Source organism: Perca fluviatilis, chromosome 18 (assembly GCF_010015445.1).
Source record: "Perca fluviatilis chromosome 18, GENO_Pfluv_1.0, whole genome shotgun sequence".
NCBI classification, from domain to species: domain Eukaryota; kingdom Metazoa; phylum Chordata; class Actinopteri; order Perciformes; family Percidae; genus Perca; species Perca fluviatilis.
In genome coordinates this window covers 8761523-8779542 of record NC_053129.1, presented here as the reverse complement: position 1 = coordinate 8779542, position 18020 = coordinate 8761523, and the positions used below count along the sequence as shown (strand labels likewise).

The window sequence follows — 18020 nt, the reverse complement described above, 5'->3', positions numbered from 1 at the left end:
GACTCCGAAGCATGTTGTAATACTTTGAGGTGACACAGGTCCTGACATCCCGCCACAGACGTTCAATTCTTATAACGCAGAATAGTTTTAATCTGAATCAATTTTCAAAGTAATGTCACCCAACACAGGGTATGCATTAGTTTCTTTTTCTTTAACACAAATGCAATGACAGTGTGAGTAATGACAAAATAGCCTTTAAATGCCTGTGAAAACATGACAAACCTTTGATTGTGAACACTTTTCCCTGACATGAAGCTTCCCCTGTTAGTTCCCCGAACGCTGAACATAAATCTGGCAATGTCAACATTCTCAACGCCTTGATCACCTCTGACTCTAATACACAAACAAAACACAATGTAATGTAAAGTGATTATCCTAATACATTTTGTAGCAATGTGTAAAAACTGTTCAAATTGCAAAATGTTTACCTTGAGGGAATGCCATGCCGCTCAGTAGCCTTCTTGAAGGCAGAAAATGCAGTGGATGCCAGGTTGTTGGTGGCGGCACTCAGGCACATCACCTGTATTATGAAATTACAACAAACAGTCCTTTTAAATAAACAAGTGTCACTAGCTAGTTCACATTATGGTGTGCTGTGCATGACAAGTTATGGAAAGGGGCTCCTCAAGTTTTAAGTCTAGTCCGATGCATTACCAGATTTGAAATTGAACCAATGTAAATGCAATCAAACCAAATAATAACTAACCTTCCTGGAGTACCCGTCCACTGCACCAAACAGTACAATGTTGTACCTTTGGAGCAAACATGAGTTCAATTAACACAATGTAATTACAGTTAAACTGAAATGTACAGCCTATTAATGTTTATCACTATGGACCTCTGAAGTTTTTTGAGATCTGGTATCTTTTCCTATGGGAAAATAAAATGGAGAATTTGAATTATCACACCTGTTAAACTCTCGCGGGGAAGAAGAAGTCTAAAATGCAGAAGTTTTGCTCAACACACTTTTGTCCTCTGCCTTTGAGTGGGTACTGTGATCTTCGGTACGTTAAGACGACAAACTTAGGTTTTTGCTACCCCAGAACTAACTTGCAATGCAACTTGCCATAGGTAGTTAGCTTAAATTAACCCTCAGATCTCCTTATATGGGCAAATATGGCAGCTTTGGTTCCTTTTGGTAGGCGAACTTTAGAGGTCTATTTATAATCACTAACCTGATTAATTTGTGGTTTGTGTCCACATGCCACAGAGAAAGGGGTCCTCTGACAGAATAGGTCCTGCGTATGATGCAGCCTAACCCAGCAAGTCTTGAGAGGATACCCACAGAGTCCACACGGTGTAATGATGCAGCCACTCTCCTCCACTGGACAATGATCCCGTTAGATCGTAGCCTCCCCTTGACCATGCGGTAGCCTGCAGTTGGCATTTCATCTTTGATCTGTCGCACAACATTGTCCAGCTCGTCGTCATCTATGACACTGTATCTTCTAGCTGAAAGGTCAAATTCCTTCAACCTCCTAAATAGGGTTCTCCTCGACACACCCAGCATCTTTGAGATGCAGGGCACAGGCAGGTCCAATTCCAGGAGCTCCTCAATGCTGTCCCTGTCGACATCAAGCATGGGACGCCCCATCGCACCAGGTACTGTGTTTGCTGTAATGTGTACATTAGTCAACTCCAGGCACTCTTTTACTGCTTTAAAAAACTCATCCAGGGCCTGCAGTATCTCTGCAGGTACATTGAAATGGCGCGACAATGCATTGCAGAGATATAGCTCTTGCCTACATGTAAACTCAAAATAATCAAGGTCTATGGGCTGTCTGGCGAGTCCCATTTCAAATTTGGAAAGCATCCTCAACAAGACCTGCCTTCTGAGAGTGTCCTGTTGAGACAGAAAAAAACTAAATTAGAAAAACTCACGTTTAATCAAGTTAATATGCGGCATATGCTAACATTTTCAGTGAAGTATTTTCATAGGTTTTCAAATAAAGTATGTATAGTATAAGTATGTACAAAGGTTCGAGTCAGAGGACTCAATGTATAATGCCCATAATACGCTGAAAGTAACTTCTATATAAAAAAATAAATAAAAAAAACTTACCCCACAATTGTCCTGAGGCTGCTGCCCAAAGTCATTAACGTTACCGTCATCCATTGTTGCTGTAATTCTGTCTGGAATAGGATAAAAAAATATATACAAGCTGTAAGCCTAACGTTTGCAGTGTTTACGTTATTCTATTGACATTAACGTTAGCAGCCAGACATAGAGAGCTAACTTAACGTTAGCATAACTAACAACATTAGTTGTAAGGCCGACCGCCAGCTGACTAACATTACTTATTACAAGTGACGTTATTTATTTAACTAAGGTAAAACTGTTTCATAGAGTACAATAGGCATAACGCTAGATGTATACGTAAGCCTAATAATGATGCAGCTAAAAACTTTATAACGTAACCTGCAAGACATAGGGAGGTCTGACGTTAACTTCAACTTGTGGCTAACATTAACAAAAAGTAATGTAACGTTAATACTTAACGTACAATTGTACGTTAAGTATTAACGTTACATTACTTTTTGTCTAGCAATGTTGCTTTATTCTGTAGCATAGCTAGACTATTCACGCTAGCCCAACAATGCTGCAGTTTAAAACTTAGCTAATATAACGTTAACGTTAACGTTAGATTAACTTACTAGCCAGCAGACATAGGGAGCTAACGTTACCGGCAATTCACGTTAATGTTACTTAAACATTGATGTTAACGTTTGACTGCCTGCTAACGTTAACTAAAGTTAATATTACGTTTAGCTAAAAAAATAAGTAACGTTAACGTTGCCGTCACCTACACTAACATATTTTAGAAATATATACTTTGATACAAATTAAGATGCAGTTTACTCTATAGCTTTATAACATAACGTTACCTGCAAGACAGGGAGTTAACAGTAACCTTAATGGGAGCTAGCTAGGTATTCAAACACCAGCTAGCTAACGTTAATCTTAACTAACGTTATTGACTGCCAACTAACGTTAACATAACAATACACGTTAACATGCTAAAAACATAACGTTGTTGTCACCTGCACTAACATATCTCCTAAATATACACTTTGATACGAATTGTGTTTTTTCCGCAACTTTTTTCCGCAACTTACCTCATAAACCGTCCTCCTCTTGTCTTCGTCAAGGTCTCTTCTTCGCTGGCTTTCTATGGTCAAGACCATGGTCCATCCCTTCCTGGGCTTCCGTGTGGGAAATGACCAATCACAAGAGGGCCAGCCTTTGTTCCCTCCCACAACCTGTCAAAATTGGAGGTCGACTAACGCGAGCGAGCAAAACACCATTCCGAGCGAGCAGAATAAAAGCACAGGAGCAGAGCTCACTTTCGAGAGCGCGTAATCCCCCCCAGTGGTTGTTATGTGCACTCGCAGCTGTTTTTTCCTCACTCGCGGCTGTTTGTTCCTCTCTCGCTGCTGTTTTTTCCTCGCTCGCTGCTGTGTCTGCGCGTGTGAGTTAATATTATTTGCTCGTGAAGATGTTTCACTGAGCTCTCGACATTTGGCACTAATATAACGCCATATTTAGCATTCACGTTAAAATGGACAAACGACCACTAAAGTGCAAGGGAGGTGCAGAGAAATTACAGGAGAAAAAGATTAAGAATCTACAGGCGGATTCCTCAAACATTTCGGACATGTTTAGGGCTGTAGTAGCTGCTTCAACATCAGCATTACCTGAAGCCGAGGAGGAGGAGAGGTGGCTGGCTATACAGAGAAGCAGAAACAGCATCATGACAGGGAAGAAGCCGCGAGGAGGAGGCGAGTGACCATGACAGGGCCACGGGAGCGAGTGAGGAAAAGATGGAAGAGAGAGTAGATGACGATGGTAAGGAGTGGGCAAATTAACAGGGACTCTCAGGAAGGGAGGAAGGTGTGTGTGTGTGTGTGTGTGTGTGTGTGTGTGTGTGTGTGTGTGTGTGTGTGTGTGTGTGTGTGTGTGTGCGCGCGCGCGCGTGCGTCACGTCATAACGACAACAAGCAGTTTATCTGTAACATTAAAGTTAGTGGCTGTCAGGTAACCTATCTGTTTAAGCTTACATTGAAAACGTTAGCGGTTAGCCTGTTGGGTAGCTGAAAAGTCTGTGTGATCTATAAAATCAGTGTTGATACAAGCATCAGTGTTCCTTGAATGGCTTAATTAGCTTCTCTTGTATTGGTGCTCTTTTCCAGGGCATATACTGTACTACTCTCAGCTTTATTGTAGCTTTTGGTAAGGGTTATGGTTATTGTATTTAGCAGACACTTGTGTCCAAAGCAACAAAATATGAATCTTACAATAGTTAAAATTAAATTTAAAGTTGCTAAGCCAATATTAAGCAAAATAGTAATAATAACAATAATGGCAATACAATATCAAATATCAATAATAAAAAATATAAAAATACAAAAATACCATAAATATACAAATCATAACTCTAAGAATGAATTAATTATTTAAGTGTAAGATCAACAGATAAATCTTGAGACCCCTCTTGAAGGATCTTCAACTATCACATGAACGCTGAACACTAGGCAACTCGTATCATAGAATGCACGCATATTTTAAGAGGACTGTCTGCAGGGAATGGGTCTGACCAATCACGGGGGGGGTGTGGGCCGCCTGGGCCAAAAATGCCAGGGCCGAGTTTTTGTCCCAGTCCAGCCCTGGCGAAAGGGTCTATGACCGGAGCCGCCACTAAAGTTTGCTCACTCTTGTATCTCTGATAACTTAATATCCAGACATTCAGGAGGTCTTTACTGTGAGCTGAATTATTCACAGAGGTCTACTCCTCTCCAAAACTAACAGATCCGCTGATTTATATCGGTAAAAACACAGAATAAAGCAGTGCTGCTTTATACTGTATACCTGTATTAATTTTCCCGTATATTCATTTTTGACATGCCGCGGAGAGCATTATGGCCAAAGTAGCCTACTCTGTGAGTGAATTGAGAACGGTACCCCTGTTAACTGCGTACCTTTCTCACCAAGGTTATTATAGTCAAATTAAAGTTTTGAATGAATCGTAGCTGCAAGACAATATGATACAAGATTCAAGTTACAAACATAAGAAGATAGTGACTCTGACTGAGTTTTTGTTTACCTATATCCTCCCACCCACTACCAAAAAGCATGTTAACTACTTGAACATACATTTTGCTCTCCTTTCCTTCAGACATGATACCTGACAGTATTGGGTTCAAAGTCACCTGAGTCTTTGTATGCTCTCAAAACAGCAAATGAGATCCTCTCTGTCCTCAAAAACAGTATTGATGGCACGGCTATGAAAGTTCCATCTGACGTTGCTGGATCTTGGCAGTCTATGGGCAACCACTTTATCCAGAAAACATGTCCGCTTGGCTGAAAAAAAGCTGGCAAATCCACCAATGTTAGAAAAAAGAATTCTCACCTTGGATGTGTGAGAGGTGGCCTGTTGTATTATCAGGTTGAGCTGATGTGCGTAGGAGTGGATGTAGTGGGCATTTGGGTACACATCTTGTATTTTCCTCTGAACACTTGAAGTGGCACCCCTCATTACGCTGGCCCCATCATATGCCTGGCAGATGAGCTTACTTTTCTGGTCCTCAGGAAGAATAGTAGCAAGACACTCTTTTAGTGCAGTAGCAATAGACTCAGCTGTAGCTGACTGCAGAGGGATGAACTCAAAAAATCTTTCCTGCACATTATTTTTGTCGGCTCTAAAAGTTTGTCACACAGTCTATTATCCTGGACAGTACGTGTCGATTTTTTGTCACCTCTTCGTTGTGCCTTCTAATGCCAATCCTGTATCCTTCATCTAGTTGTTCAGCAATGCTAACTCTGTCAAACTCATGCTATTATCAAGATGTCTGTGACTACTTTCGTAAAGAAGATGTTTCTTCTGACTCTTTACCCCCGTTGTTGTCCACAAAACCTCAGTGCTGACACTTTGAAATAAAAGACAGGGAAAGCAAAAAAAGGCATTGCTAACATCACATCCAGCCAGCCAACTCCATTTGTAGCCTCGGTCACTGGCCTCAGCCTGCTGCTGGATTTGTAAATAGGGTTGGTCTGCTCCGAAATCCTTTATCCTCTTTTTTTCTTCCAGCAAACGTCTTGTTAAAGTTTTTTTTTTAGGGCTGTCAGCATTAACGCGTTAATTGCGATTTATTTTACACTTCACTCGGCTTTGCGTCGTTCCTAACAGGCTACTATTTTGACCTATCAAACTGCCATACTTCCTCATAACACATTACTGCTGCAGGCATGATGAGGCTATTTGCACCCCTGGTACAATTAGCAGTGTATGCTATTTGTACCCTGGTGCAATTAGAAGTGCTATTCGTACCCTGGTGCAATTAGAAATGAATGCTATTCGTACCCTGCCGGTGCACACAGCAATGTGTTCTATTAATACCCCGTCTGGTACAAATATCAATGTATGCTATTTGCACCCCTGTGCATTTACAGTACCTTGGATATAGTTACACACAGTTATCCATACTACTCATGTATTACACCTTTTTGGAATATTATCGCCTTGACATTCTTACCCTAACCATAACCAATCCCAATCCTGTTGCCTAAACCTAACCAACCCAACCAGAGCAGGCATACTCATGAGTCTTCCCCTACCACCCTGCGTTCGCCAATAAGATCACCTCACAGGGGAATTAAACTCCAAATTCCCATACCAAAGGTAAACATACTAACCTCTCACCTAGCAGCTCTTACAGAACATTGTATAACTGTTTACCACTTGGTTTCATCCATTGACATATATATTAATGGACCAATAGACCCCGTTGCTCTGGACGGAGACCAGTGAAGGCTATTAGAAGCACTTTTCTGGTGATCTCTTCCTTTACTGCGCAGCCTCCAACTGACAGAGACAACGTAAATGTGACGTGAGCAACCTGTCTGAAAGTTGTAAGTCTTCTGGTAGCTGTGCCAAGAGAAATCTCAATCATTTCCAATCTTACAGAGACGGAGAGTGTAGGTATATGTAAGGAGATAACATAAGCACAGGCTAATTATTGCTAACTAACATGCTAGTTAACATTCGTAATTAAACCTAAACAGCTAATGTAAGTCGAAACTGCCTACGAAGCTTCTCACTGTACTATACACACTTTATAGGTTATGACACAATCGTTAGCGTATTTTTACAAAAACGTCTGCTACGGAGCCATAACGTGAGGTACAAGGTAATGGAGCCTTTTATACATTGTCGTGTTTCTTTAGAAATAAACAATGGACAAATAGAGTCTTTAAACGCTTCAGATGTAAAGTTATTCGCAGTCAAGTGACGTAAAAAAAAAATGGCGGTCAGTGGAATGCTAACAAGAGGTGATACCTTTGTAGCAACAAAATGGCGCCATCGGAGGTTCGCGTTCAGAAGCGAAGCTTACCCCCTTGGTTTCATCAAGCCTCGGTTGCTAGGTAACGATACTGTATACAAAAAATAGGTACTAGCTAACAAACTAACGGTTGTATGCTTTCACTGAAGACAGAAAGCGCAACTGTAGTATCCATTTTCCGCTAGAAATTCAATTGTTATTAACTTTAGAGACAAAACTTTGCCAGTTTTTGCGGTCATGGAAGATGAACGTCCGCCATGATTTTAGTGCACGCGAGCAACGTGTTTTTGTCGTTACGTCACAGGGTGTGAATAGCTCAGCTGTGTGGCCGAGGCTATTCGTACTGGGGGTGCAAATAGACACTCCGATTAAAATATCACCGAAGCATGTCAAGCTTGAGCTTCCACCTAGGAGCTAAGCATAGTACAGTTAACGACAAGTTCATAAAGTAACTTTCTTTGCATTTGTTTGATTCCCAATAAAGATACACTGGTAAGAATTGCTTTCCATTGTTAAAGGTCCCATGGCATGAAAATGTAACTTTATGAGGTTTTTTAAATATTAATATGAGTTCCCCCAGCCTGACTATGGTCCCCCAGTGGCTAGAAATGGTGATAGGTGTAAACCGAGCCCTGGGTATCCTGCTCTGCCTTTGAGAAAATGAAAGCTCAGGTGGGCCGATCTGGAATCTTCTCCTTATGAGGTCATAAGGAGCAAGGTTACCTCCCCTTTCTTTGCTTTGCCCGCCCAGAGAATTTGGCCTGCCCATGAGAAAGAGAGAGAGACATCATGGTTTTCAAACAAGAAAAGTGGCAGTTGGTCAAGGCCACACCCCCAACATCCACCTTGCCCCCCCCCCTCTCCTCCTCAATAGCTACAGACACAGAAATGGCACATACTAAGGAAAGCTCATTGTGGGACTGGCTCTAGTGGCTGTAATTCTGCACCAAGGCTGAATATCGGGAAAGAGACTTCAGATACAGTATTAGGGGACCACTAAGGTCTATATAAAAGAGACTTCAGATACAGTATTAGGGGACCACTAAGGTCTATATAAAAGAGACTTCAGATACAGTATTAGGGGACCACTAAGGCCTATATAAAAGAGACTTCAGATACAGTATTAGGGGACCACTAAGGTCTATATAAAAGAGACTTCAGATACAGTATTAGGGGACCACTAAGTTCTATATAAAAGAGACTTCAGATACAGTATTGGGGACCACTAAGGCCTATATAAAAGAGACTTCAGATACAGTATTAGGGGACCACTGAGGCCTATATAAATGAGACTTCAGATACAGTATTAGGGGACCACTGAGGCCTATATAAAAGCATCCAAAGAGCACCATGTCATGGGACTTTAATCATGTGATAAAACATGCGATTAATTGCGATTAACCATAGAAATTCAACAATAAATGGATTAAGAAAAAATGTATCGTTTGACAGCCCTATTTTTTTTGTAAATCAATGACAGAATTTGGTTTAACTTATGCCATTTTCTCTACGAATGTGATCTGGGTCACTATGTGATTTCTCAGCTTGCAAGGTTTTGGCAGAATGACGGTCTCACCTGTGCGAGTAGCGTGAAGTTGAATGACAGGTGGCGAGAACCAATCAGTTGGATAAAACAACATGTATCCAATTCTGATTCGCCAGGGACGCAGCGACCTGTGCCCGGAGGAGAATCTTTAAGAAACCAATTAGAGACCAGCTTCAGGTCACATGCTGGCCGAAAGTTTAAGTACTTACATAGACACCCATTTGTCCAGCGTCACTGCCCATTAAACCGCAGTAAACATATTGAAACATAGAACATAGTTAACCGATTAAAACAAGTTTTTATTAAATGTTGAGGCTCTTGCTACCAGCCAGCTTATCGTGTGAGTAAACTATTTTATTTTTTATTTCATTTTTATATAATTTTTGTATACATTTATATTTTTGGAATTTTGATGGTGGCGGCACCCTCTATTGACAAGCCACCACTGCATAGAACATTACTGTCATAGAACATTTATCTTATTAACCATTTACAAAAAACCCAGAGTGTCTAATTTCTCTGGCTTGGGTCAGCTACAGCCCAGGATGTTTAGAGTTGCTATGGCAACAAGTGACAGCTGCCACTAGCATAGCTTTAGCTCAACGGTCCTACCAATAATCACTTACGTAATTAAGATTTGGCACATCTAAACAAAATCAACAATTACCATCAACATTTGTAACCCTTAGGACCTTAGCAAATGTTAGAATACAAGTTGTTGTTTAAAGATTAGCAAAATAAGAGCAAATCCCCGGGTAACTAAGGTAGCATAACGTTAAGAATAACGGCCATTTTCGCTACAGCGTTGTCATTTACGTTAATGTAACTCATTTTAACAATGCACAATTGTAGATTAAACACAATAGACTGACTAACTACATTACTAAAACGTGTAAACGTGCTGGATTGTACACATTCGAAAGTCGACTTGACTTGTAACTGCGGGCGGGACGTTGTCCGTTCTGTGACGTTACAGTGTGCATGCGGGTATTAAACGCGTTTGATGGATCAAAACAAAAGTGTGACCCATCTCATTAAAAAAAATACTCTAATGCTTTAATTGGGGTTAAACAAAATAATACAACAGTACATACAAAAATAACCGTGAATATGTAAAAAAAATAAAATGCAGGCCTGCCTGAGATAACTTCTGTTGTGATTTGACTTTCTACATAAAATAAAATTGAACTAAAAAACAAACAATATTATTAATATTAAATTGTTTGGAGGCATACCAAAAAAACTAAAAGGTCCACACACACACACACACACACACACACACACACACACACACACACACACACACACACACACACACACACACACACACACACAGAGTGCATCATAGGTCAACTTTGAACTTTTGTTGTATGTTCATCTTCAACACCTCATGCAGGATACAGTTTCTCATTCCTGATTGGACAACACTTATGGTGATGAGATAGATGTTGATAAGTTTAAAGGTTCTGCACAGTTGTACAGGTAACCAAGAACACCCATCAGGACTGATGCATGGACATGGTCTTGCTGGTTTAACAGGTATGATATAAACATTTTTTTGTATGTTTCTTTAATGCAACGTTTTGCATATTGCTAATAATATGAATTGTATTGAATTGTAGGAACCCTAAAACATGGATCCAGAAGTCACTTTCAACAGGACTAGCATTGTGACTGCCATACATCCCTGCTATGAAATAGATAACTTTAATTTCATACGGACAAAGACCCCTTCCATTATATGTGTATTATTATATTTTTTCCTAATGTTATTGTCTGTTATCACAATATGTGGAAACCTTCTTGTTATAATCTCCGTATTGTATTTCCAACAGCTCCACACTCCTACTAACTACCTTATTCTCTCTCTGGCTGTGGCTGACCTGCTTGTTGGGATAATAGTCTTTCCTTTCAGCATGGCATTCTCACTAAGCTCATGTCTGTATCATGAGGGTTTATTTTGCAAAGTACGAGGCAGTTTTGATATAACACTGAGCACAACTTCTATTCTGCACCTAAGTTGTATTGCTATTGACAGATATTATGCAGTGTGTCAGCCTCTGACCTATAGAACTAAAATAAACCATTGTGTTGTTGTGAACATGATTGTGGTTTGCTGGGGGAGTTCCGCTCTAATTGCAATAAGCATCACAATTGCTGGATTAAACAATGATAAATGTGGGGAAAGGTGTTTGATTGATGTTCTCATAGCAAACAATATTGGATTTATTTTCTCATTTTACCTCCCAGTGATCATAATGCTCTGTATCTACCTAAAGATTTTCCTTGCTGCACAGAAACAGGCACGCAGCATCCAGAACACAACCTGTCAGAGCAAAAAGTCTGGAGCAACTGTCAGTAAGAATGAGAGAAAGGCTACCAAAACTCTGGCTATCGTTTTAGGAGTCTTTCTTTTATGTTGGACTCCTTTATTTCTTTGTATCACTGTTTTGCCTTTCAGTAATGACTCAGTGCCAGTTCCTGTGATTGAAACACTTAACTGGTTTGCACTGTCAAACTCCATGCTCAATCCCTTTATTTATGCTTTCTTTTACAGCTGGTTCAGATCAGCTTTTAGAATGATCATTTCTGGGAAAATATTTAATGGTGATTATACTAATTCTAAACTTTCTTAACTTGAATAAATGACTGAACTAGCCTATGATAATAAATTAGTTAGCACAATGAAGATAATTGTCTTTACACTATGTCATATAACATCACTAATCTATAGGCCTACATTCTGCTTAAAAATGCATATGTATGCAAACATGTATACTTACACAATCAATTTTGTTTCAAATAAATCTTCCAACAAATAATGATAAACCAGTTTACTTCGGCAAAATAAGATGGATTAATTTAATTTGTAACCTGTACCTGTTTGTTCATGTTGGGTTGTGATTTTTCTGTTGTGTTGCTATGATGTTGACTTTATTGATGCTGGTATCAACTCAATTGTAGTAAGTTGAGGTATTGAGGTAAAATAAACAAACATATCTTCACCACCAATCCTTGAATCTTGTCAGTGACACTAATGGTTTAGTAGCTTTTTGTAGTCCTGTCAATGGTGAATGTATTTCTGACACTGTTAAATGTACAATATGTCGCTCACTAAAGTTAGCTCACTCCTGTATCTCTGATAACTTAATATACAGACGTTCAGTAGGTCTTTACTGTGAGCTGAATTATTCACAGAGGTCTACTCCTCTCCAAATCAAACAGACCCCGCTGATCGTTGAGAAAGGGTTCAGAGCAATGATTAAAACACTAGATTTAAGTGTTTTAATTAAGATGTCTTGCCTCGCAGAAATACTTCCGTGAAACTAGCCAACGTTATTCAAACAACATCAAAGCTGTGGCCAAAGTAGTGTTTATACAACTATCTTACAACTATTTTGTGTTGGAAAGGAAGCAATGTTAAAGTTGTTGGCATGTGTATGTATTTGATATATCTTTATTTTACTACTATGCAGTTTGCACAATAAAAATACTTTCGATTCTGTAACTGTTTCATGCATTCCCCTTCATTAGGGTGACCAGACGTCCCAGACAGTCCCGATTTGACCGGGACAGTCCTGATTTTGAGTTGTGTGTCCCGAGTCATGACAAAAGCCTGTCGGGATGCTAAAATGTCCCAGTTCACACCAACCACTATGAAATTGTCCCGGTTGTCAGCGATTACATAGCCGACGTGGTCTTATTATAGCCCGATCATTAACTAAACCCATATAGAAAGACTAATAAAGCGTCCAGCGTATGATTTTAACAATGTGTGTGTGTGTGTGTGTGTGTGTGTGTGTGTGTGTGTGTGTCAGTCAATCGTAGCGGTCGGTGTCTGCATAATCTGTGCAGCCAGCGTTACAATGTATATTTGTAAACATTTTGCAATGCCTCTTTTTATCTGTCTCGTTTTAACCATAACAGATAAGAATATACTTTAGCAACAATAAAATATACAGGGACAAGAGTTAAACTAGAAGATCACATACGAAAGATAATAAAAGACAAAAAGATATATATGGTTGTACACGTTTTAAAATCCCCAGAGAACAGGAATGTTTTAAAGAGCCCCTATAATACTCCTTCTGAGCATCATATTTGTATTCTTGGGGTCTAATAGAATAGGTTTATGTGCTATGATGTTCAAAAACCATATATTCCTCATACTGCCCATTGCTGCAGCGCCTTCACCTGAAACAATGTAGCTGTGTTCAAAACAGTTCCCTGTTATGGAAATAGAACACTATATAGTGTTTTCACCATTTTGTAGTGGTGTTTGAATTCTCCGCGGTTAATTTCATTCACTATATAGTCCGCTATAAAATACCCACAATACATTGCTAATTTGAGTTTACATACGATGTACCCTACATTTTACTCCCGTAACCCACAATGCAACATGGCCATGTTTTCCCAGAGGAGAAGAAGAAGCAGAAGTCACAGTGAAAACTGAAAAGGAAAAATGGAGCGGACTTTCATTCAACAGTGGTTATGTAACATGCAACATATATACAATCTTTTACTTTTCTCCTGGGTGCTCGGTTTGTTTCAGGGACATATTAGAAGTATTTTTGTTTCGGTTTGTTTAAATGATGCTGGGCGCACCTGCCTTCGTCACACAAATAACAGGCGCATCTACTGATGCAAGTCACGCAACGTGTGTTTTCAGTGAGTTTCCGAAATGTCATGGGCTTGGCCTGCCTTCTTGAAAAGCCCAGTCTGCTCTGATTGGTCAGCTGGCCCACTCTGTTGAGATTGGTCAATCAAATTCAAACAAGACACTTGGCAGGCTGTGCGCTCAGGCAGCACCAATGGGCAGCACATTTGAAAAACTGGGCTGGCATTCTCAACTAATGACATCACTAATTGTAGAATTTCAAACAGGGATGTGGGCGAGGTGTTTTTAGGCACTTGAGGAAAAAGGGCAGTCTGTGGGAGAGAAAGCTCCATTTTATTGATTCATTTGGAGTGAAATGTGTTTGTACTTTATACATAAATTACATACACAAAAACTATATAACACACTGAAACATGGGAATATAAAAAAAGCATAATTGGGGCTCTTTAAGACCTGACTCAAGACTGTAAGGTGAAAACAAAAAGCTGCTATTCCATGTTCTGTTCTTTTAAAAGGGAACTGCAAGCATCCCACATGAAGACCTGAGGGGTCTGGTAGGTTTATGTCTTTGAAGGAGATGTGTGATGTATATTGGTCCTAGCCTATTGAGTGCTTGATAAACGAGCAGCAGATTCTTAAACTCAATTCTCTTGTTCACTGGAACATGTGATCAAATCTTCTAGTTCTGGTTAAAACTCCAGCAGCAGCATTCTGAATCACCACACACCAAATGCTGACCTCGAGATTTTGATAGTAGGCCATGGTGGCCGTAGGGTGTACAATTATTTTCGGGGCATCACGTCCAGAGCGAGTGACAATTCCTGCCCTGGTGTCAAGGCCTATCATCCTACCACATGAAAGTATTCTATATTTTACAGTATTGGATATACACAATGTACAATTAAAACTCAAATAATCCATCCATCCATCTTCATCCGCTTATCCCGTGTCGGGTCGCGGGGGGTGCAGCTCCAGCAGGGGACCCCAAACTTCCCTTTCCCGAGCCACATTAACCAGCTCCGACGGGGGGATCCCGAGGCGTTCCCAGGCCAGGTTGGAGATATAATCCCTCCACCTAGTCCTGGGTCTTCCCCGAGGCCTCCTCCCAGCTGGACGTGCCTGGAACACCTTCCTGGGGAGGCGCCCAGGGGGCATCCTTACCAGATGCCCGAACCACCTCAACTGGCTCTTTTCGACACTAGGCACTCCATCGGTTTCCTGTTGAGAACCATGGCCTCAGATTTAGAGGTGCTGATCCTCGTCCCAGCCGCTTCACACTCGGCTGGGATCCGATCCAGTGAGTGCTGAAGGTCACAGGCCGATGATGCCATCAGGACCACATCATCTGCAAAAAGCAGCGATGAGATCCCCAGCCCACCGAACTGCAACCCCTCCCCACCCAGACTACGCCTTGATATCCTGTCCATAAATATTACAAACAGGATTGGTGACAAAGCGCAGCCCTGGTGGAGGCCAACCCTCACCTGAAACGAGTCCGACTTACTGCCGAGAACCCGGACACAGCTCTCACTTTGGTCATACAGAGATTGGATGGCCCTGAGAAGAGACCCCCTCACCCCATACTCCCGCAACACCTTCCACAGTATCTCCCGGGGAATACGGTCATACGCCTTCTCCAAATCCACGAAACACACGTAGACTGGATGGGCATACTCCCAGGCTCCCTCCAGGATCCTTGCAAGAGTAAAGATCTGGTCCATTGTTCCACGACCTGGACAGAATCCACATTGATCCTCTTCAATCTGAGGTTCGACTATCGGCCAAACCCTCCTTTCCAGCACCTTGGAGTAGACTTTACCAGGGAGGCTGAGAAGTGTGATACCCCTGTAACTGGCACACACCCTCTGGTCCCCCTTTTTGAAAAGGGGAACCACCACCCCAGTCTGCCACTCTTTTGGCACTGTCCCAGACTTCCATGCAATGTTAAAGAGGCGTGTCAACCAGGACAGCTCCTCCACACCCAGAGCCTTGAGCATTTCTGGACAGATCTCATCAATCCCAGGGGCTTTGCCACTGTGGATTTGTTTGACTCCCGATCCCCCATCATCCTCAAACTCTGCCTCTAACATAGAGGGCGTATTAGTCGGATTCAGGAGTTCCTCAAAGTGCTCCTTCCACCGCCCTATTACCTCCTCAGTTGAGGTCAACAGTGTCCCTTCCTTACTGTACACAGCTTGAATGGTTTCCTGCTTCCCCCTCCTGAGGTGGCAAACAGAAGCACCTTGGTGTCGACCGAAAGTCCTTCTCCATGTCTTCTCCAAACTTCTCCCACACCCACTACTTTGCCTCTTTCATGGCAGAGGCTGCAGCCCTTCAGGCCCTTTGGTACCCTGCAACTGCCTCCGGAGTCCTCTGGGATAACATATCCCGGAAAGACTCCGGGATACGGTGTTCGTGGGTTACCGCCCCTTGAGGCACCTAAGACCCTAAGACCACAGCTCCCCGCCGCAGCTTCAGCAATGGAAACTTTGAACATTGTCCACTCGGGTTCAATGCCCCCACCCTCCACAGGGATGCACGAAAAGCTCCGCCGGAGGTGTGAGTTGAAAGTCTGTCGTACAGGGGCCTCCTCCAGACGTTACCAATTTACCCGCACTACCCGTTTGAGCTTACCAGGTCTGTCCAGAGTCTTTCCCCACCCCCTGACCCAACTCACCACCAGATGGTGATCGGTTGACAGCTCCGCCCCTCTCTTCACCCGAGTGTCCAAAACATACGGCCTCAGATCAGATGAAACGATTATAAAATCAATCATTGACCTTTGGCCTAGGGTGCTCTGGTACCAAGTACACTTATGAGCATCCCTATGTTCGAACATGGTGTTCGTTATAGACAATCCATGACTAGCACAGAAGTCCAACAACAAACAACCACTCTGGGTTAGATCAGGGAGGCCGTTCCTCCCAATCACGCCTCTCCATATGTCTCCATCATTGCCCACATGCGCGTTGAAGTCCCCCAGCAGAACAATGGAGTCCAACACTGGAGCCCCATGCAGGACTCCACTCAAGGTCTCCAAGAAGGCCGAATACTCCGAACTCTTGTTTGGTGCATATGCACAAACAACAGTCAGCGTTTTCCCCCCCACAACCCGCAAGCGTAGGGAGGCGACCCTCTCGTCCACCTTGGTAAACTCCAACGTAGCGGCGCTCAGCCGGTGGCTGACACCCTGGGCAACTCAGGAGACATTTTTAAAGAGAGAAGAATTTAAACTCAAATAATGAATACAATTATTGTTTTGCCTATCTGTGATAAAGTAATAAAGATGCTATATAGGCACAGTTGCGGGTTAACATTTTTGCCAGATGACCCCCCAGTAAAGGATAATGGTCAGTAAAGGATAATGGTGCCTCAAGGCTGACTAGCTGGCATAATTTTAACTATAGTTTACTTTTCTACTACACTATAAACATTTTGGGAACGGTTAATTCAATTGTTAATTTGACTATTTTTGGTATGTGCTCAGTTGCATGATATGCAGATGGAAGCGTTATAAGCCATATGGACTGATTCATTATTTCTGCACTAAAAAAAACTTCAGGCTTGGTATTCAGTGAATAAACAGAATGTATTCCCTGGACTTTAAGAAGGGCGAACTCAGAGTTCTTGTTTGCTTCTTGTTCCTCATTAGATTGGACTCTGTGGGTGTATTATGTCAATTATTCACATCATTAAGTGGTCATACATTTGTTTTGCTTTATTAGTCTTGTTGTTGCTTGAAAACAATAAGGTCCCAGGTTGAAGAGGTGAGATGATGCAGGCAGGAAGAGTGTGGGAGAGAGAGAGAGAGAGAGAGAGAGAGAGAGAGAGAGAGAGAGAGTGAGTGAGTGAGTGTGTGTGTGGCCCAGGGACCAGCAACCACATCATACATTCACACCTCTAATTGAAGGTTGTTTCATCACTTCATCCAACTGGAGACGTAATTATGAAGACCCATAAGTGAGCATCTGGATCAATATACATCAAAATTTTGATAACAAATAAAACAGTTTAATACAAATGAAATAAACAAGGATATAATGAAAAGAAGTTATTGTATTTTAAGAGGGACTTTATTTCAAAACCTTCGCTTCTCAGGCCTGCTGGATGTAGAAATCACAAATCATTTTGCTAATGATTCTTTTGTTAAGTGCAAAGATTCATAGTCACTGACTGTACTTCCTTCATTTTTCCTGAGCTAGCTGGCATCATCGTTCAAACCCACTACAGTGTACTTTCTGAGTGTCTTCAGTTTAGACTTTTGTTGGTTCAAACTGTTTTGGTTAGTTCATTACAAAACAAGACTTAAAGGGTAACTTTGGTATTTTTCAACCTGGACTTATTTTCCAATGTTTTGTGTCTAAATGACAGATGGGAACACCACCTTTTGAAATTTGCGCACCTTCAATTTACATCCACCAATGGTGCTTGTTTTGCCACTCACATGGTTGTTTTAAAGGGAAACTTCACCGATTTAGCATTAAGCTTTGTATCAGTAGAAACCCGATAGTATTT

The 18020-nt window shown here is 41.5% G+C and overlaps 1 protein-coding gene across 1 annotated transcript; it reads left to right on the top strand.

Moving 5' to 3' along the window:
• Positions 1-10518: 10518 nt before the first annotated feature.
• LOC120546396 (trace amine-associated receptor 1-like) lies at positions 10519-11544 on the top strand. Its single transcript, XM_039781320.1, has one exon. The coding sequence runs from the start codon at positions 10519-10521 to the stop codon at positions 11518-11520; it is 1002 nt and encodes a 333-aa protein (XP_039637254.1). The 3' UTR covers positions 11521-11544.
• Positions 11545-18020: the final 6476 nt, after the last annotated feature.

What these genes read in the sequence shown, in the direction of transcription:
- LOC120546396 (XM_039781320.1), top strand. Translation starts at nt 10,519, where the DNA reads ATGGATCCAGAAGTCACTTTCAACAGGACTAGCATTGTGACTGCCATA.